Source organism: Thermobia domestica, chromosome 2 (assembly GCF_964235325.1).
Source record: "Thermobia domestica chromosome 2, izTheDome1.hap1.1, whole genome shotgun sequence".
In the NCBI taxonomy this organism is placed as follows: Eukaryota; Metazoa; Arthropoda; class Insecta; order Zygentoma; family Lepismatidae; genus Thermobia; species Thermobia domestica.
In genome coordinates, this window is record NC_137455.1 from 224,836,138 (window position 1) to 224,858,404 (window position 22,267).

The 22,267-nt window shown below is 35.0% G+C and overlaps 1 protein-coding gene across 1 annotated transcript in view; it reads left to right on the top strand.

Moving 5' to 3' along the window:
• The window catches only part of LOC145679799 (uncharacterized), a 65,425-nt gene that overhangs the window by 24,634 nt on the left and 18,524 nt on the right, over positions 1-22,267 (top strand). The window contains exons 2-3 of the mRNA XM_081750339.1: positions 12,447-12,589; positions 15,544-15,747. Of these exons, the coding sequence (XP_081606465.1) occupies positions 12,447-12,589; positions 15,544-15,747 (347 nt within the window). The remainder of the gene's footprint in view (positions 1-12,446; positions 12,590-15,543; positions 15,748-22,267) is intronic.

Below are 22,267 nucleotides of genomic sequence, written 5' to 3' on the forward strand. Positions count from 1 at the left end.
ACTCCAGACAGTCTTGAAAAAATCTTCACAAAGACCCTTATACATAGAGTGAACTTACATTTAGCACATCACGGAGGTCACGTGGAATAAATTGCAATATACTAAAAATATTTATAGTCTACAAGGACGTCAGCGTTTCTTGTACAGGTAAGACAATATATTTCTAATATTTCTTTCTAGTAAATAGCTATTAATATATTTCAATAAGAAAAACACATTTTGAATGCAGTTTTGCAAAACTAAGTAATTAACAAAAGATAGAACTCACACTATTTTCTATTCATTGTTTTAAACATCACAGAAAGAGATACATACCATTGTCTGCAGTACCTGAATTAGGCTTCTTCACCTTATGGTAATGTTGACCTTTTCTTTATGGTCATGTGCACCCCTTGAAAGGACCTTTCTGCATGTGTTCTATGGAATCTCAAATCCTTATTTAAAACGTCACAGGTTCATATTTGCTAACACATCAAACATGAAATTTTAACTGCGTGACCTTTGAACTTTTAGTACATTGTTGACCTTTTTCCTATCCCCATACACACCAATTGGAAGGACCTGTGTCCTGTGACAGCTCAAATCATCTTTTCAAACGTCTCAGTTTCATACTTGCTAACTCATCAAACATGAAATTTTACCTGTGTGACCTTTGACCTTTTACGATATTGTTGACCTCAGACACAAACCAATTGGAAGATCCTTTCTGCATGTGTCCAGTGGCAGCTCAAATCCTTATTTCCAAAATCGCAGTTTCACACTTGTTAACACTTCAAATATGACATTTTAACTGCGTGACCTTTGACCTTATATGACATCGTTGACCTTTTTCTATGCCCATACACACCAATTCAAAGGACCTATATACATGTGTTCCATGGTAGCTCAAATCATTTTTCAAACGTCGCAGTTTCATAGTTGCTAACACATCAAACATGAAATTTTAACTGCGTGACCTTTGACCTCTTATGATGACCTTTTCCCTAAGCCCATACACACTCGTTGGAAGGATCTTTATGCATGTGTTCTATGGCACTTCAAAACATTATTTCGAATGTCACAGTTTCTTATTTGCTAACACATCAAATATGACATTTTAACTACGTGACCTTTGACCTCTGATGATATTGTTGACCTCTTCGTTTTGCTAAAAAGGATGTTCTGTAGATCCTTTGTGCATATCTTTTTTTAACATTATCTTCACCTGAATCAGTTGTGTACAATAAGCTGTTGAAAAGGGAGCTTTTTCCTCAAGGGTCACAGATGACCTGCTAGAGGTCATCGGGTCACGATTACCCACATTTCTCGTTATTACATTGTTTCGGATCAGAGTTTATGTCGATATACCAATTTTTGCTGCCGGAGATGGATATTCAAAAAATGGCATGTGAGACTACTATTTAACACTGAAATCCCATAAGGAAAAAATCGCATTTTGACCTTTGACCCTGTAACTCCGCACACAATAACACCCGTGTTGTCGTTTTATTATCAAACAAATCTTCTGACCTTCCTCTAAAATTCCTGCAAATTTCACAGTTCTAGCTTTTACGAGTTCTGAGTACTATGAAATTAAAGTTTACACACGAATTATGGGACAGTCTGTATATATATATATATATATATATATATATATATATATATATATATATATAGTCATCAAACTTCACTCTCCTATGGCTCCAGTCAGAAGACATTTCAAACTCAGTTCTTTCCATGAAACATCCTACAACTCAATCAGCATGAATCATCCTTCAACTCACAAAAGGTTCTGTTGGACTGCAAATTTGTGAATTATTCTGTTTGTTTACCTGTTGACAATTGAACTGTGAATTCATGTATTCTCCCTTTTATATGCTGGTCCAAACACAGAATTATGTAGGTTAGTCCAGAATGTTCTGGAAGGTTCTGTTACATTCTGGAATAATGTAACATTATTCCATACTAGTAGATGTTTCCACATTTTTCCAGAAGACCCTTAATGATTTAGAAGATTCTGGGTAAAGGAAATCCAGAAGAATGTAATACCTTTAGAGGTACAACTCTTGTACAGTTCTCAGAACTCTTGAGGTTGGTGTTTCTGAGAGAGAGAGAGAGAAATTTTCAATTAAGACATTAGTAAGGAAGTTAAATCATGAACATTGTTTATAGAACCTGTTAATCTTAAAAAATCAAATTTCTCCTTTTGAAATGATATAGTACAGTATGGCACTGATCAACCTTTAAAAAGGATTATCATGTTTTTTTTTTTTAAAAAAAAAAGTATATTTTATTTTTAATCACAAGGCTACAGCAAGAGAACTTGAATATATATTTCCAAACGGATGATACCATTTGAATCAATAAATTACCTTTCATATAAAACAAAAAGCAACAAAATATCATGAACAGTTTCTGAGATATAGCATTTTAATATTTTGTCGAAACTCGCATGTGAGAAATAGCGCTCGAGGTGCCATCTTTGGCTGTCTGTATCTCGTGCCAGAATTTTTTTTTTCTGGACAAAACAAGACTATAGTCTTCTTATTTCGTCCTGAATTTTAACATTTGTTAAACTCAATACCATCCAAGGCTATCAAGGTAACGCTCCTACCTGAATTGTAACGTCCGTAGCGAGAGGTTTGGGTACATGACCCCAGTAAATATTTTCACTGTTGATACTTCAAGCTGTAGCTAAAACGTTTCACTACTAACGTTCTACAGGTGGAAGAGTAGGGGTGAACCCCTAACAGTAATACATTTCCTTCCTTAAGTGTACTTTACGTAAGGTAGCTTTTGTTAATTTTGTTTAACTATAGCTTAGGTTAGTTTCACGTATTTAGGTTTAGCTTCGCTTCTCGCATACCACAGACATTCCTCAGTCGTCCAAGGGATGTCCATATTTTAATTATACCTTACTTAAACTTGGCTTATATAAGCGAAGCTTTCGTAATTATAGGTTACGTTCGTTTCCCTTGCGTAAGTGGAGTTCAGGTTAGGTTTAACTTTCCTTCTCTTCCAATATATCACAAACGTCCAAGGAATTTACTTCTATGTATAACGGATGTCCATGAATCATCCCAGGTACGTCCATTTCTACTAGTGGACATCCTTTGGAAATCCATACGTCTGGTTTTGCTCAGGTAATGTGACTTTTAGTGGGATTCTGTGGGACATTTCTTGGTTCTTTGTAGAATAACCCAAGGATAGCTTTGGATATCCTAATATTGTCCCATGAGAGGCATATTTCATTGCATCATAGTAAAGTAAATCTAAACCATACTTAGTATCGTGTCACTATTTTCTACTTTGCAAGTATCGCACTTCCACTGTTCTCCTCTAGTTCCCAGTTTACTAATGTTTTCGGCTAATTTTGATATAGTACACTTTGTAGGTGTGTTCCGGATTCCGGAATACTTCGGAATGAAAATCTTAATTCCGGAATCGGAATTAAAAATTTAGTTATTCCGGAATTCCGAAATCTCGGAATTCCGTAATTTCGGAATCTCGGAATTCCGTAATTTCGGAATCTCGGAATTCCGTAATTTCGGAATCTCGGAATTCCGTAATTTCGGAATCTCGGAATTCCGTAATTTCGGAATCTCGGAATTCCGTAATCTCGGAATTTCGTAATTTCGGAATCCAGGAAGTTCATTCCGAAATTTCGAAATCTCTAAATTTCGGAATTCCGAAAGTTCACCTCGAAATATCGGAATTCAGGAATCTCGGAATTCCGGAACTTCAGTCAGAAATTTCGGAATTTCCAAAACTCGGAATTCCGGAATCTCGAAACTTCAGCTAGAAATTTATGAATTCCAGAATATGAGGACTTCGGTTCAGCACTTCTGAATCTTTGAAATTCGAAATTCCCAATAACGGTACGTCGATCCAGCATATCGGAATCTCGGAATGCTGAAATGTCAGCATCTGAAATCTTCAAGTAACATGATTATGAGATAGACATCAACACTCAGACAATGTAATGATGAAACTTACTCTTGTTTACTCATTGTCAGTGGCGGCAATACTCCGTCTTTCTGCAGAACGAAAAGAGCTGAGCAGAAGGACTCATTGAACAAAGTGTAAAGACTTCATTTACTGGTTCTTGTCTTGTTCTAATGTTCTACCCAAAGGCAGGCTCTAACATGTTTATACATCGTTGCTAGCTGGGTCACTAGTGCAATACGGATAGAGTATCGACCAGTTTCTTCCCTGCGTGGCTTCAAAATGACATATAGAAAATGAAAAACTTAGAAACAGGGTGAAGCCATAGATTGCGAGTTTCGTATTCATTACTTATATATTTACTTGCACACTTGAGCCGATATTCACCCTCGTACTCCTTAATGTTTAGAAGCCAGGTTCTGGATACCTAGCTGAAATGCTCGTTCTGCGCACGAAGAGATTTTAGATTTTAGAAAGGCATACGACTCGGTTAGGAGACATATTATACACCGTTCTTACAGAACTTGGAATACCGAGAAAGCTAATTAGATTAATTAAGATATGTTTATATGAATCCCAAAGTAAAGTCCGGGCAGGAAAATTTTTGTCCACGAGCTTTCACGTCAAAAATGGCCTGAAACAAGGAGATGCGTTGTCGCCATTATTATTTAACTTTGTTCTGGAATACGCTATAAGGAAAATCAAAGATAGCAACCAGGGCCTACAGTTAAACGGTATTCACCAGGTTATGGCATATGCTGATGATGTAAATTTAATAGAGGATGATAAGAGAACAATAGAAAGAAATGCAGAGATCTTATTAAACGCTTACAGGGACATTGATTTAGAAGTAAATGCAGAGAAAACTAAATACATGGAAGTGTGTCGGGACCGTAATACGGAAAATTGTGGATGCGTTAAAATATTAAATAATACTTTTGATAAAGTGGATAGTTTCAAATATCTAGGATCAATATTAACCGAGGAAAATCATATTCACGAAGACATTAAATGTCGACTAAAAGCAGGGAATTCGTGTTACTATTCGGCGCAAAGTCTCTTGTCCTCGCGAATTCTGTGGAGGAATTTGAAGCTTAAAATATATAAATCGATAATCATCCCTGTTGTTCTGAAAGTATTTGAGAACAAGATCGTGAGACGAATATTCGGACCCAAGAGGAATGGGAATGGGGAATGGCGGAAACTTCATAACGAGGAACTACATAGTTTATATGGTCTACCCAACATTGTTAGGGTCGTCAAGTCTAGGAGGCTTAGGTGGGCAGGTCATGTAGCTAGAATGGTAGAAAGTAGAAACGCTTTCAAAATCTTGACTGGAAGACCAATCGGAAAACGACCATTAGGAAGACTTAGGCGCAGATGGGAGGACACTATTAAGGTGGATCTCGCAGAGATAGGAATACAAAGTAGAAACTGGATGCAGTTAGCTAAGGATAGAAGTCAGTGGAGAGCTTTTGTGAACGCGGCATTGAACCTCCGGGTTCCATAGGCCATAGAATTAGTTAGTTAGTTTAGTCATATGTGTACCAAGTTTGGTTGAAATTGCTTCAGGTGTTCCAGAATTATGCTGGAACAAACATACATCCATTTTTATAAGACAAAGCATCTAGCTCTTCTCCCTCATAGTTTTCTTAGTTTTTATTTTCTTGTATTAGGAATACAACTTTTCAACGAAAACATGTGGTTCGGAGCTCTCATACGTAATCGGTCCCGTAACTAGCTGATAGCAAATAGTTTTTCATAACGTAGGTTTTGCATAATGCTATAACATAATTATATAATTTTTGTAGATAGCATGGCACAAAAATTAATTCAATTATACCATGATACCTTTTTTAATAGACAAAATGAAAACTTTCCTTAATGTCAAATGTATTTTTCGTTAATATAAAGAAAAAATAAAAATATGATAGATCTGAACTGCGGAAGTTCGGAAATACAATGTAATATATTTGTAATAACTGTATTTAATATTTGTAAAAGCAGTGGAAAAATATACAATCAATCTAGCTTTCAACATAAAGTAATAATGAAATGCCATATCAATAGAATGTTAATCCTCTCAAATTTCTTTAATTTAAAGGAAACCTATAATTTTAGTTTCTACCGTAATTTTTTCTATCAGAGCTTTACATAATAGCGGATTCTTACTCTTATAAGTTTGTCTACCTGTTCATAAGATCAATAAAATAAACAAACAAAAAAATACCTTATTATGTTTAAAGATGTTGGTTGATGCAATATAAATTTCGTATAAATTTTCATAGATTAGAATATACATTATTACAATTAATTTACAAAAACTAAAAAAATACACATTACCTCAAATCCAATACTATCATTGTACAACATTTTAATACTTTTCTGAACACTGTACGCGCGGTTATAGAACAAACTTTATTTCGTCGGACTCTGATGTATAAAATCAGTTCTTCGATCCCGACTCGTGAGAGGATAGTTATGTTCGCGACAATTTTCAAAAGAATAAATGTTTTAAAAATTAGAAATAATATCCTATATATTTGATGGATGCCATTAAACCTGATTGTATCTGTAAATTATTTCTACTACAAAATGTTACTTTTGAAAATTCTTTTATCCTTTCATAGCGTTTTCAGTCTGGTTAGTTTTACCTAGGACATATGTAAAAGGCAGAATGGAAATGTACATTAACTACAAATTAAAATAAAAAGTACTTATCATGATGAAACATAAGGAAATGTTATACAAATAACATAATAACAATATATATTACGCATATTTAATACGTAACACTAGAAAACTAAGAAAATGTTATGCTGTACAAACAACATTTTAAATACGAAATATTATGAAACTTAAGAAATATATTAATTGAAATATTATATTGAAATAATGTATTAACATTATGAAATCAAAGGGAATGTTATTTGAATAATATACAGATACATCTATGCAGTGATAATGACACTGGTAGCTATGCCCTTCTCAATAGCTTAAATTTACCGTACCTTTGAAAATAAGAAAAAACAGATACAGAGACCGACAGAAGTATTGGAATAATATAATTATTACTTTATTTACATTGTATGAATTATAAACAACATACATCATATTTGCTTAGTAGTGTTGAATTTGTAAACATATAAACGTTACCATTATGTGTCTCCGAAACTATATTTAAAATATCATAATGCATGTATTTAGCACACAATATATAGAGTCTACTATATTTCTCCTGCAGTCTCACTTATAGGACGACATAACGTCTCCAAACGAGTAGACACATGACTGGATGCATGTTTTATGCCCCCACCACACAGTCGTTGATTTCATACTGTGCCTCGCAACAGCAGCTCGCAATTGTAGTGTAAAGCTAAGCATTCAGAAGTGACATGGGGTGTAAAGGTAAGGAGACAACAGTCGAAGAGAGAAATGTTGTAATTAATCTGTACAAACAACACAAACCCCTCTCCGAAATTAATAGTACAGTCAACAGAAGCAAAATCATGGTGTTCTCCATCATTCAGCGCTTCAAACAGAGTAATAGTGTTGTGAACAAGCAGAGATACGCCGCTCCTTCTAAACTTACTACTAGAGACAGGAGCCAAACAAGCAGAATCCGGCATCTGAGATTAGAGGAAGCCTTGAACAATATTCTGGCACTGTGATGCACACAGGAACAGTTGGACGGGTTTTACATAGTGCCGGTTACAATGTCAGTTTTCCTACGAGGAAACCATATGTCAATTGTGTGAATCAGAAAAAGAGTCTAAAATTTGTTAACCTGTATAGGGGAAGCCAACAGAATTCTGGGATCACGTTCTGTGGTCGGATAAAAACAAATTCTGCTTATACAAGGGTGATGGACGTGTTACAGTGTGAAGGCTATCAAATACAGCTAAGAACATGGTAGCTACAGTGAAACATGGAGGCAACAGTGTGATGGTATGGGGATGTATGGCTTCATCAGGCGTTGGAGAACTGGTGCTCATAGATGGAAGGAATCATGGAAAAGTTTGAATACAAGAGAATTATTGAAAACAATCTTAAGAGGAGTGCACAGAAGCTAGAATTGGGAAATGGTTATTACTTCCATCAGGACAATGATCCAAAGTACACTGCGGAAATTATGAGGCTTTGGATGATGTATAACACTCCTCACACTTTGAAGATACCGACCAAATCACCAGATTTAAATCCTACAGAGAACATCTCGAACGAGCTCGAAGATCGTGTTAGGAAACATCACATTAGAAGTAAGGACCATCTGAAAGAACTTCTTCAGAGTGGAGAAATATGAACTCTGCAGTCAGCACAAAAAAGTACAGTCATGTTAAAAAATTATCGTAGTAATCCATAGAAAGGGGAACATAACTAATTACTAGCTGTTCTCTGTTGAATGCTGATATCCAGATGTAAACAAACTATTTTCATCCTTTCTGGTAGTGGAAATAAGTATCCGATGCTTTTCATGAGTTTATATATTTAGTAGAAGACTCAAATTTATTTTTAGCAGTTGTAATTTTGTCTACTTTCTTTGCATACCTATAGAAATGATAAATCTAGTAAACATGTTTATGTTAGAATAATTATGTCGGAGTCTGTACTTCGTGTTGATTTATGAATCCCCTGTTATACTAAGCCAGAAATGTGAAACAATGAGAAAATTTAGCTTATATTCAATAGTATTTTAAAATGTTTTTGGGACAATAGCTTTGTTCATGGACAGAAATATTAACTGCCCAGCATGCACAGCGGTAAGATTATTTGTGTACACAAATATTTTCTCGCTAATTTTGTTAATCTTGAAAGATGGTGGGAATGATTATTCCACCAAAGTAGTGGCTCTTCCTCCAAATCTGCATCCTTAAGGCTTAGGTACAGGTTCAATTATTCTATGTGACTGCCTTCTTTATCCTGTCACCAAATGTCCTTCGTTTTAGGCAACTGTCTAATCTTTTAGTACCAACATTCCCTCGATTATCTTTTTTAGGATTTCCTGCTGGAATAAGTCTCAACTTATACAGTACTCTACCTTTTGTTATCTCAATATTTTTACCCAAATTATCTTCTTTAAACCTGAGATCTAAGAAAGCACAAATTTTCTACAGAATTCTGCTTCTTTCATCCTTCTCGAATCGCGATTTCAGAAGAGACAAAATTTCCATTTTCATGCTTCTTTCATCTTCTTTGAGGCTGCTTCTAAGATCTGTTCACTATCTCCCTCTTCAGTCAAAAAGTCATAGAATAAAAGATGTGTTTCCTGCGTACTTGGTTCATCTTGTTATGATATATCGTCTATCAGTTGAGATTCTTCGACTTGAAAATCTTTTGAAATTTGTTCATATGATGGCCATATGTCCGACGCTGTAACAGATGTTTCTGCTGACATACTGTCACAAAGCATTTGTAAGGACGATAATAGTTAATACAGTGAAACCTCTCTAAAGCGGACAGCCGTGGGGAATCAAAAATTGTCCGCTATAGAGAGGTGTCCGCCTTAAAGAGGTTTCAATATTTTCATACGTCAGTTAGTAAACAAAGTAATATTCAATTAGAAAAAATATTGAATCATGTATTTACGAATATTACAGAAATGTTACTGTACCTGCATTATTCTCCGCCATCTAATACTCTATGTTCGAGGCACAACATGTAAATAAGATGTTATAGCTCTCTGCACTTACACTTATCACTACTTTGTACGTCTTCAGTATGTCGCTTTAATTTGTGGGTTAATTGCAGTCCAGAGTGTCCTTTTTGGAACAATATGCATATCTGCGGGAAAAAAAATACTAAACTTGCCTTCTGGTTGGTTAGAGATTCCAACGGGACAATAGCATAACGTCTCATCCCAAACGACAGGCAACTGTAAATAACTTTTGTGTCTAAAACAGCTTGGGTGGGAGTGGGATAAAAGAAAAGGACATAAGTGTTGTTAAACAGAGACGTTTTGTCTGGGTTGCTGAGCAGACAATCGAGGGGGCAAAATGTTGTCACATTGCTTCCTTGGTGACACATGTATGAATTACTAAAAATGTATTTTTCCTACACTTTCCAACCTGCCTCTAAAGAAAGTGTCCGTAATACGGAGGTAAATAATACCTATAAAAGACAGAAAAGAGTGTCCGTGTTCGTACTAGAGAGTGTCCGCTTTAGAGAGGGTTGACCATATGTTTTTTCCTATTACAGCGTTTAGGGATTACAAAATATGTCCATTATGGGAGGTGTCCGCTTTATAGAGGTGTCCGTTAGTAGAGGTTTCACTGTAATTCTAATTAATAATCATAGTTAATAATTCTGTTTCTTCGTTCTGAAGGATAAGATTTTTATATATTGTTTGAGACAGAGCTTTTGCTATTTCTTCTTGGCGTGTTAAAACTACCAGCATCAAAAGGAAAGTAAACAATCATCTTGTTGGCGTGCATGACGGAAGTATTTTACGCAGAAGGCCTAATGCATCTTACTCTTCTTGCAGCGCATGTCTCATTTTCCTGCTTTGACTCATAATTTGTCTGTTTCCGAAGGTCCCTGTAGCTCAAGGGCTTTGTTTACTCTAATACTCAAAGTATGGCCGAAACAACTCAAATGTTGGAAATCGCTCAAGTCAACAATGGCCTTTACAATATTGGCACTACTGTTGTTACACAACGAACATTTTCAGTTGGTATTTCCCACATATCTATACTAAAATATAAAGCCTCTAACAGATTTGATTTCGGAAAATCGGAATTCCGGAACTTCATCGCAAATATCGGAAGTTCGGAATTCCGGAATCTCGAAACAAGATCTGAAATTTCGGAAGATCGGAATTCCGGAATCCAGAACACGATACTAAATTTCGGAATTCCGAGATTCCGAAAAACGGAATTCCGAAAAATTCCGGAATTATCGACATTCCGAATTCCGGAATTGAAATCTCAATTCCGAACACCCCTAACACTTTGCATGGAAGTAATTTTCACATCCACCAGTACAAAAATCGTTTCCTTTAGATTGTTAGCAGATATTTCTTTCTTACAAGCTCTGCATAGATCAGACAGGGTTAATATGTATAACGATTATTTCAACGTTTTCAACAAACCTCTTACTTTCACAACAGCTTATGATAGAATCTAGGTGTGGTTTAGCTATTTAGAATTATCTCAGAACCGGCTACTTATTCTGTAAGTGCGGTTAGGAAGGTAGATCCATTCCTGAGTCTCTTCATTATAGGAGGCACAGACTGATAAGTTTCTTCGGAAGATATTTCAAAGGCAATGGTCAAGAAGAGAGTGATCCTTTCCTCACAAGCAAGGGCTGCATTTATACACTCAACTTTCAAACAGATCAAGCTACCACACGTTCCAAAGAACGATTTAAAAAAAAAAAGTATATAAATAAATAAATACCACACAAGTCTCCAGACTTTGGGTAAATTTCAAACTAAAGCAAAACAAATAAAGCAAATGTTATATACAAATGTATATAATTAAACATTTCAGAACCTTTAATTTAATATATATATATATATATATATATATATATATATATATATATATATAATTAGCTGTATAGGTATCAGTTATTAAAAAATATATAATGGTTGGTTCCTGATACCAAGGGTTGTATTATTTCACACATTCCACCGATGATAATTCCAAATTTAATAGAACTCCATTACTCATCACAAGAGGAAAATTAAGTCTCACTAGATTTTATGCTGGGATACAACAGTTGTATTTTACTTGGTAATGAATTTAACTTGTGATTCATTGTTTAGTTTCTGATTCCAGGACTCTCACGCTGTACAGTTGAAGCTTAAGTTACATTTACTATCAACAGATATCTGTACTCATGTTTCACACATTGTGATGGTTATCTCGCCAACACCCATCACTTGATAATGAGGTTCAGCGAAATATCTCAGTTTACAGATCACCACTAGTTCTTACACTAGTTTGACAATTCTAGTTTGTTTTATGTCCCATGCATACACCCTTGAGGCTAGAGACGGATACTTCATGAAAATGTATCATGAAATCTGAAATCCCCGAGAAAATCCACGGATGCGATGTTGTCCACCATTAACGACCTGAAATCGAAACAAGAACTCCTTGTACAAGAGATGGACGCTCTAACACTGAGCCACCGTGAAATATTTACTACTTTTATGTATGTCCTAGGCTGTATATTTGCCAAAAGTGTCTTAAGTCCGGTTAGTAGGTATGAAGGTTTTTGAAGAAAACGAACAATATTTATAAAATATTGACGTTTGGAAAAGCAAAAAAAATATACGTAAAGAAAATTCACTTCAGTAAACTGCTTCTTGTATCCTAATTATCTCAGATTCATGGATCAGGCTTTCGAATGACATTATGTGCATATCTATAAATTCGGGAGAATATAAATTTTCACCATGTACCCTGTCCCTTGATGCTGGAAAGGGACATTAAACGACAAATAAATAGAGCAAAAGCACTTTTTCTTTTTAAATTTTACTATATTCTTTTAAGACTTGAAACTGATCTTAATTTCAGATTAATATATTCCGAAGATGGAAGCCGAATATTGCTTCTAATGGCATCAAGAAGTATCCAGATCTTTGTCATTGCAGAACTTAAGATAGAACCAGAAATCGCTGTTAATTTGATAGATGCTGCATTTGCGGAGAGTGGTATAGGTAATATTTTTGTTTTTCTTTGTTATTTTATTTTTAAATACTTTTGTTAGAAAAATAAGATACTGTGCTTTATTCTAATTTCTTAGTTTCACTCTTCCAACGTACCAGAGGATGCTGATAATTTTTGCCTCCAGGGTCATAAAAAAACTACAAATAACAGAGCCAAGTATGTAGTATCCAATGAAAGCTTATACAGTTCTCAACAAGATTGTGTACTCATTTTTTTATATAGTCTTGCCATTTACTACAATACATTTGCGCCAACGATAAACAAGTCGTTTCATTCCGTCGGCATAGAATTCAGGATCACGTGATCATAACGAAGAGCGAACAGCAGTCTCACTTAAAAGCTTTTTATTGAATATTGAGTATTGTTTAAAATTTTTTAGTTTGAAAATATTAGATTGAAAATTTTTGTTTTAAAAATTTTGGTTTGAAACAACCAAAAAAAGTTAAAAATTTTTTGTTTAAATTTGAAAATTTTTATTTTAAAAATTATTTTAAGTTTTTAGTTCGAAAATTTTCGTTTATTTTATATATTTATTTATTTGTTTATTTTTTGAACTAACTGAAAAATTGAAATTTTTAGAGTCTATTGTCATTGGTACAATCTGAATGGAATACTTTAAATCTTTTGATTTTACAGTCATAACGCATAGTCTGAGATCATAGATATAGTCGCAGAATTGAAAACCATTTATTTCTTAATTGAATAAATGAAAACCGGATAAAGTTTGACGGTTAACCGTCAAACATGGAGTTATTCTTCGTACAATCTGATTGACTCAACAGTGGAAAATTGTTCTTGGCTGATCAGTTTTCAAATCTTTAAAATTTTTAAAACGTTTCAAAGAAAATTTTTCGGTCACTGATTGATTTTTCAATTTTGTTTCTAACATTTTCGTTTGAGAATTTTGTTTAAGATTTTTTTAGTTTAAAAATTTTGGTTTGAAACTTTTTAGTTTAAAATATTTTACATCGAAAATTTTGTTTGAAAGTTTGGTTGGGAATACTTTTAATTTGAAAAGCTTTGTTTGATAAATTTTAGTAGAAATTTTAAATTTGAAAATTCTTTCACACCTAGAAAACAAAATGTTCGTTTGAATGTTCATGAATATTATCATTCAACATTTAAAATTACAGAAAACGTAACTAATTCAAATTTTCTTGCCAAAATAATATCACATGTTGCCTCTGCATGTTTTTTTCCTTTTTTTTTGAGGAAAGCGAACATAACCAATATTACAAAAGTTGGTATTAATGTCGAGAACTTTTTTTTTTTTTTTTTTTTTTTTTTTTTTGAGGATACTTCATTTAAAAAGTTGGTCCTATGTATCTTCTTAAAATTTAAGAAGAGTGCTCCATGATCCCTATGTCCTGTCCGTATATTCACACACATACTCACATTATGAGACATCGTAGTCTAGTAGTTAGAGCGTTGGAGTCATGTCCGCGTGGTCCCGGGTTCGATTCCTTGCCGGTGATTCCACAATTTTCGGCGTCCACCCAGTGTCGTGAGGCAAACTGGGGAGTTACGTGAATAAAAAACGTGACGGCCACTAGGTGTAGAAAGCTCCCGATACACCGGTTAGCGACAGGGCGACACGGCACGCTGACCACGTGTTCGTCGCTAGGCTGAACGTAGTTCAACCAGTCGCTAATAGATGGCGTGGAGCGGCTCAGGCCCACAAATCGGGCCGTTTTGCCAAGTGGTTGGTTTGTTTTAGTTATAATCACATTATGTAATAAAGCTTATCAAAGAGGATAAATTAGATCAATAACCTATCACGTGACAAGACTAATATTTTTTTTTTTTATCCACAGAAGGGGATAAGCAGACCAACCAAGTATATATATGAGTTCTAGAGAACATTTATTAAATTTTGTTTTTTGACAGTTCCCAAATTTAAGTAGTGGGCCAATGTACTCCACCCAAAATTTAGAGGAGTACATCTATGTACCTATGTCTTATAAAAGAAAATGAACTCCTATACTCAGCTGTGTAACCATATAACATGATAAACTTTCACCAAAGGGTATAAACTAGGTCAAAACCTTCAAATTTGAAATCTTTGGCAATTCTATGCCCATAAAAGAGAACAAGATAGAGCACCCAAATTTACAGTGGTATATATTTGGGTCCTTCTTATCATTTACCAATTTTTTTTTTTTTTTGACAATTCCTAAATTAAGGGGTTGATCCTATGTACCTCTCCTAAATTTTAAGACGGCAGCATCAATGTACATATGAAAGAGAATGGACCCCTGTATACACCCATGTAACCATATAAGGTAGTAATCGCTCAGCGGAGAGGATAAATAGGTGAAAGACGTGCGAAATTTACAATTTTGAAAGTTTTTACCCATGAAAGAAGACGAGATGGACCATTCCAAACTTACAGAGGTACATACACTGAGCCTGTGCTACCATACCAAATTTTTAAATTTGGCAGTTCCAAAATTTAAGGGGATAGGCCAAGGTAGCTCTGCCAGAACCAAGAAACCATTAACCCCATGACGTCATACCACGTGATCAGGTCACGTGACGTCCCTCAGCCAGTCTAATAAAAGTGTGTTCAACTGTCCGCAGACTGCTTCTACTTAACCTAACCGTGTCGCGATGTCATGGGCGGTGCATCACCAGTCAAATGAAGTTGAGAGTCACTGTCTTAATCAGTAGTGTGAATCAGGTAATGGTAATGTATATATTCTGAGAGTTACGATGTTTAATTAAGGGTCTTAAGGAGATTTATTGATGTAAAGATCTGTGTACAGAATTTGACTTGGTAATTTTTGACAATTTTTCTTGTACATTAGAATTTAATAAAATTTCTTTGTCAGGTGAGATTTATGTTTTCAAGGTGTTTACCATCTGAAACCGATTTAGTCGTATTATTTGATTATAGTGCAGTCTAAAATAATTATAACAAATTATTATGTTTGTACATTTCCAGGTTACAGTGTTGCCTGCGATGTTCAACTATTGAGATTTCAGCGAACGACTTTGGCAGTCTTGATTGACAGTAAGTGGCTTGCTGTATTACGACTCATTTCTGCAAAGGAGGTGAAAGTCATGTATGCTACAGAGATTTCACAAGGAGAATGTACTTGTACATCTAGTGATACGTTATATTGTTTAAATATTGACGGAATGTTGTGTATCCTTTTATTTTAAGAATAGACGAACTATGATAGAGAAAATGATAGTTGTTTATGTGACCGTTCGATATTGCTGGTGATTATATATTTACTTGAATGAATACCTATCAGGTAGTGCAGTACTACACTTCTAAGAATTCCGTTTGAACATGGGTATGTGTATGGAGATGCTGCTCTCACATAGTTTGAACTTTACATTCTGTACATGTAGGTTCGTAAGTAAACGATACATTTATTCACCTTATGTTCCAAATCTTGTATTGAGATGTCAGATTTTTCCCGAAAAGTCCAATCACCCTAACAACTGTTACTTAAGACTTTAGCGAACGAAATACGAGGGTCGGTCAATAACTTTTTGTCCTTACTATGAAGAGGTTTACGGTAGAAGGGTGAACTTCACACATATTGTTATTATTCGTTTTCCACATAGTCACCGCTCAAAGTAACACATTTCTGCAACCAGTCTTTCAGATTGAACAGCCCTTCATTGTAAAACTTGTCAAAGTGTCCAGCAAAAGTGCTCTACGTTGAAAATGACTTCACATCTAAAGAAAAACGCCTTCCTTTCAGCAATTACTTCATTCTGGGAAACAGGAAGTTGACAATGCAAGGTCAGAAGAATATGATGGAATAGTAATTGATAGCTGAAATTTATCACAAAATTTATGGTTTTCAGTGCTTTGTGAGTGGGAGCATTGTTCACTAAGAGGCGAACATCTTTGGTGAGGATGTCATGGCTCTTCAGGGCATCGCGAAGTTTTTCCATCAGATCCCTGTAATATGTATGAGTCACACTGTACCCATAAGTTAGGTAAACAGCAAGAATAACGCTCTTGCTACCCCCAAAATCGCTGAACAAGGTAGGGCTCTCATTTCTCAGTTCGTTCTCCAAACTCATTCGTCCACCTATCAGCTGTCTCTTCCATGTTTTAATGGTGCTTAAGATTGGGGACATACTATAAACAGCTTTCACCTTTTCATAAATCTCCTTGGCTTTTATCCCTTTAAGATATGCTCTATATTTCATTTTTGGCAGTTTCGACACTTTCAAACCAGTATCAGTACGATATTCCGCCGCTGGATGTCTCGAGGTTCATGTATTGGCTATTGCATTATGAAGTTGCGTCATCTTTGCCGCATTCAGTTGTGAGTTGTAGTTGTGCGTGTGAGGAGGTGTCTCAGTGCTTCTGTGATTTGTCAAATGGCTGACGTTAAGAAGCAACATATTTGTATCAAGTTCTGTGCCAAGTTAAAGAAAACCTCGGCCAAAGCCCACCGCATGCTGAAAGAGGCATTTGGTGAGAGTGCACTGAGTCAAACAAGAACATTTGAGTGGATCGAGCGTTTCAAAGAAGTCCGCGAATCTGTGGAAGATGACAAACATTCTGGTAAACCGTAAACATGCACAACACCAGAAATGATCATGAAAATGTGTGATGTGATCAGGGTTGGCTGGTTTAAACCAGCTGGTTTTTTCAAAAAAACCAACTGGTTTAAACCAAAAAACGAAAAATGTTCGTAAAAGTGTAACTATTCGTAAAATCTTGATGAACACACATTTGTGGGTTATCACGTTTCACTCCCATATATTATTCGTACTATATTCAGACCTAAATTCCCCATTCTTTACTCAAAGAGATTATATTACAAAAGCAACTTTTTTATAACTTTATGGTCGTTTTTTTTTTTTTTTTTTTTTTTTAGTTTATTATTGTTATGCAACCAAAGGAAAATTCTAAATATTGTTTCGTTTTAATAATGTTTACTATTGATAAAATACATTAAATTGACGTTCTTTTTTTGGGGGGGGGGGGGGTCATACAAACCTCACGAGAGGCAATTATTGAAATAAGAATCTTTGGTAACTATTTATGTATAAATGGGTCAAAGCCAAAGTGGACTCAAATAATTCGTATCTTTATTCACTTTTCTTACTGATATGCAAAGTAAGTTGTTATATTTCTTTAACTTGGACTAATAAAAGTCGTAGTGAACTGACTTGGACTAAATTAGTTCTTCTGCACTCTGTAGTACTTTGAAATTGTCCATATGTAATTCTGTATGATGGTTCCACTTGTGCAATTGTTTATCTTTTTGTCCTTTTGTCCTAATGACTCTTGACGATTATATTAACAAATATGTAAAGATCAGTCAACGTATTTTTATCAGGAGTCCTTCGTGAGTGAGTCGGCAGACGTATCGCATTTGTGGCCAATTAGTTCCGGTTTCGAGTTCAAATGGAGGACAATTTCTCTTGGATGTAAGCCGAGAAGCGGTTTGGATTCCGCTTTAAGCTTATGTGACCCCTTCCAGCATAACTCGGTTGTTGCATACTAACATCAAGGCGAAACAAGCTAATTTCTGTCCATATGTGATATAAATACATGGAGCAAATTATTTAAACCAAGAAAACCTGGTTTAAACCCAAAAAAACCTGGTTTTTTGTTGTTTTTTTTAAATAAAAACCATGGTTTTTGCCAACCTTGGATGTGATTCACGAAGACAGGAGGCAGACAATTCACGATGTTTGTAACAGACTTGGACTGTCATACGGTACATGTCAACGAATTCTATCCGATGAACTGAACATGAGACGAATTGCAGCGAAATTTGTCCCTCGCCTTGTCAGCATCGAAAAAAAAAAAAAAAAAAAAAAAAAAAAAAAAAAAAAAAAAAAAAAAAAAAAAAACAGGATTCAGACGCGCACTGAGCTGCAACAAAGAGCTTGGAGCCTTATCACTGTCCAGCTTGTGGAGATCAGCTTAAACAACATCACCTGCATAGCCTTTCATGCATGAAGATCGCTAGTAGACGCCGGACACTCCTCCGTTAATGATAGAATACTATGAGCCCTAAACACTGTTCGAATTCCTTCAATATGGGAACCTTCTGGCTGCTGGCGTTCGGATGCAAGCGACTGGTGGCATAACATTGGTTCCATGGATGAGATCATCATATATATTCTGCCAGTATTGGTAGGTACTTTCCGCAACTGAGAAGTTTCTATGCTCCACGGTCTTCCGTTAACCTCTTTGTTTTCGCGTATGACTTTTCTGTTTTGAATCCGTCCATTAGTTGTCTCCTTCGCCCTCCCTCTCTCTTTCCTACCACCATACCATCTAGCACGTCCCTCATGATACAGTTTCTTCGTAGCCAATGTCCCAACCAGTTACTCTCCCTCTTCTTAGTAATGTATAAAATTGTTCTTTTCTCCCCCACCATTTCTAACGCCCTCTCATTCGTTTCCTGCTCGACCCATCTAATTCTCTTCATTTTCCTTCACACTCACATTTCGAAAGCTTCCAGTCGTTCTCCATCATTTCTGAGTAATGTTCATGTTTTTTGACTCATACAGAACAATACTCCACACGAAGAATTTTATGAATCTTTTTCTCAACCTTTTATTCAAGGTCCCATAAAATAATGCTTTGTTCCTTCTAATGTAAAATTTCCGGAAATTTTGAACCGTCTGGTAAAAAACCGTTTTTTCCGGTTTCTTTCCAGAAAAATTGGGAAAATAACAAAAATCTTTGTATTAGGTTAGTTTTACTAGTAATGGAACCGTTTTTCTTTTCGAACCGTGAAAAATATAAGTTGAGAAATTTCAATATTGTGAATATTTAAAAAAAGGAGCATTCGAAAATAACACTGTTGTAATTATTCGCGAAAATTAATAGTCTGCACTCATTTCCTTTATATGTCTTTTAGACGTTTACTTCTGGTTGTGCATTAATTACAGAAATTTTACGATTGTATACACATCTACCATCATGAAGCGTTTCTGTTGCAACACAAATAGGGCTCTTGAATGAAACTGAGTTCTTAATGTGCTCTTTGATCTGGTGAAATTTTGTTAATTTTAACCAAATTGCTTCTTAAAGGAAAGAGCAGTAGGCAAATTTCACTAATACTCATGTACTAAGACATATAATTACTATTATTTAATATTCAAAATACATGTACAATATTTTGTATGTAAACAAATACCTGTTTTCTAATGCAACAAATTATTTACGCATATAAAATAACAGTGACTATATTTGTAACTTAACAACTCTTGAACCACCAGATTGATCTCGATAAAAATTTTCAACATAGATGAGGTTCGGGCTTGGGATGGATTTTACCATTTCACTTTGAAAGTGCAACTTGGAGGAAGGAAGTGTGGATATATATTGAAAATTACTGATCTTAGTGTCGAACTCATAGTTTTCGGAGTTGCTGAGATGAACAGTGACATTTCGGATGAAGCTTAAATTCAAATTCAGCACTGCGACTTGGGGGAAGAAAAGGAAGATACATAAAATGATCAAAAATGACCGATATTAGTGTAAAATCCATAGTTTTCGTGGTTGCTGAGATGAACAGTAACACATCTGATGCTGTTTAAATAAAAATTCAGGCCCGCAAGTTAGGGGAGGGAGAAGAGATATATAAAAATGATCGAAAATAGCCGATATCAGTTTCGAATCCATAGTTTTCGGGGTCACTGAGGTGAACAGTGACACTTTCGATGGCGTTTAAATCCAAATATATCCCCGCAAAGTGGGGGAGGAGGGAGATACATAAAAATGATACAAAATGATCGATATTAGTGCGAATCCATAGTTTTCAGGGCCGCTGAGATGAACAGTGACATTTCCGATGCCGTTTAAATCCAAATTCAACAGCCATTAGTTACTTCTAAAAGGGAAAAGTGACATGTAAAAGTAATTGAAAATGACCGATACTAGTGTCGAATTCATAGTTTTGGGGGTCCCTAAGTTCATTGGTGACAGTTTTGGTGCCCTTTATACCCAAAATAAAACTTAATCTCCCCTTGCAAAGAACGGGTATTCTGTTAGTCTTTAATAATAAGGAACGGAAATTTCACATGTTAAATTCTTTAATATATTGGTCGCTGCTCAAATTTACGCACTTGTGCCGTGTATGTGTGTATATGTAAATAAGATCATTTCTCTTTTTGAGTTGTTCGAAAAATATACAAATAATAAAGAGGAATTTTTACCAGAAATCAGAAAACTAAAAAGTAATATTAAAACCTGTTGCTTTAAGTATTTTTCCTGCTAGCGAAATACGTTGTATATATAATGGTAACACGTTACTGCACAAATAAGATTAGTATCAGGTGAAGAATTAGTATTTAAATTATATTTTCCGGGTTTTACCAATATTTCCGAACAAAAGACTTTTTCTAATGAGTTCAAAATTTCCGGAAATTTTATATAGCACAAAGACAATACGTATCTCCATAAAATATATATTTGATTTTAACATACTAGTATAAACTAAAATGATTCTAGGTCTGTTATTTAACACTTCCCTGCTATAAAACGGTAACTTTATAAGAATACTTAAGATAATTTAAATGCGTCTATATTAATTAATCTAACTAGGATTATATTTTAGGATCTTTTGTAGCCATAATTCCATTCTATCACGGTGCTAACTTTAAAAGAGTGGCACAAATATATTTGTTGCCACAAAATTTCCGTATGCTAATACAAGAAACATAACTACGCAATGATCTTAACTGTAAACTAGTAAATATAAAATAGTTTTCATTTTAAAAGCATAATGTAGTAAAATATTCGAAAATTTTAATTTTTCCCAATTTTTCCGTTTTTTTCCAAGCTCGGGAAAAAACGGTAAAAAACTTTTTTACCCAAAATTTCCGTTTTTTTTTTTTCAGGCCTTTACAACACTAGTTCCTCCTAAAGGCTTTTTCGTCATTCTGTTCTTTCTTTTATTTAACGTTCACACTTAGTATCATTACTAATAATACTATCTAGGTACGGAAAACTAGTCACCTGTTCTATTTTCTCCCCTTCTATTTGTTTTATTTGATACCGATAGTTTCGTTCCAATCATCATGGCTTTTGTCTTTCTAACATTTATTTTCATCCCATATTCTTCACAGCCCTTCCTCATGTTTTCTAATATCTTATTGATTTTCTCGTCAGATTCCACAACAAGCGCCATAACATCTGCAAACAGAATACAATATAATTTCTCTTCATTATACCTGCTACTCAAATGCCATCTTCGGTTTGTAGGCTTTTTTTCACTATCTCTTCTAGATAGTTATTAAACAATGCTGGCAGAGACAGCATCCCTGTCGAACTCCTTTTCCAATTGCAATCTTCTTTTTCATTCCTTCCCCTATTCTAACACTTACTTGTTGGTTTATATATAAGTTTCTTAAGAGTCTTCGATCTTTCCATTCCAACTCACCCTTCTTTAGAACTTCCAACAACAATTCTCAATTCACGCGGTCAAAAGCCTTTTCTAGATTAAAAAAGAAAAAAAATACAACGTACACTTCTTTCCTTTTCTATAAACCTTTCGCGGCTCACCCTTAATCCAATTGCATCGCTTGTGCTCTTACCTCTCCTGAACCCGAACTGTTCCTCCTCAACTTTTTCATTTGTTCTTCCGTACAACTTTCTCTTCAGTATTCGAAGCAAAATTTTTGCTGTGTGTGATATGAGATTAATAGTTCTATAATCCCCACATTTC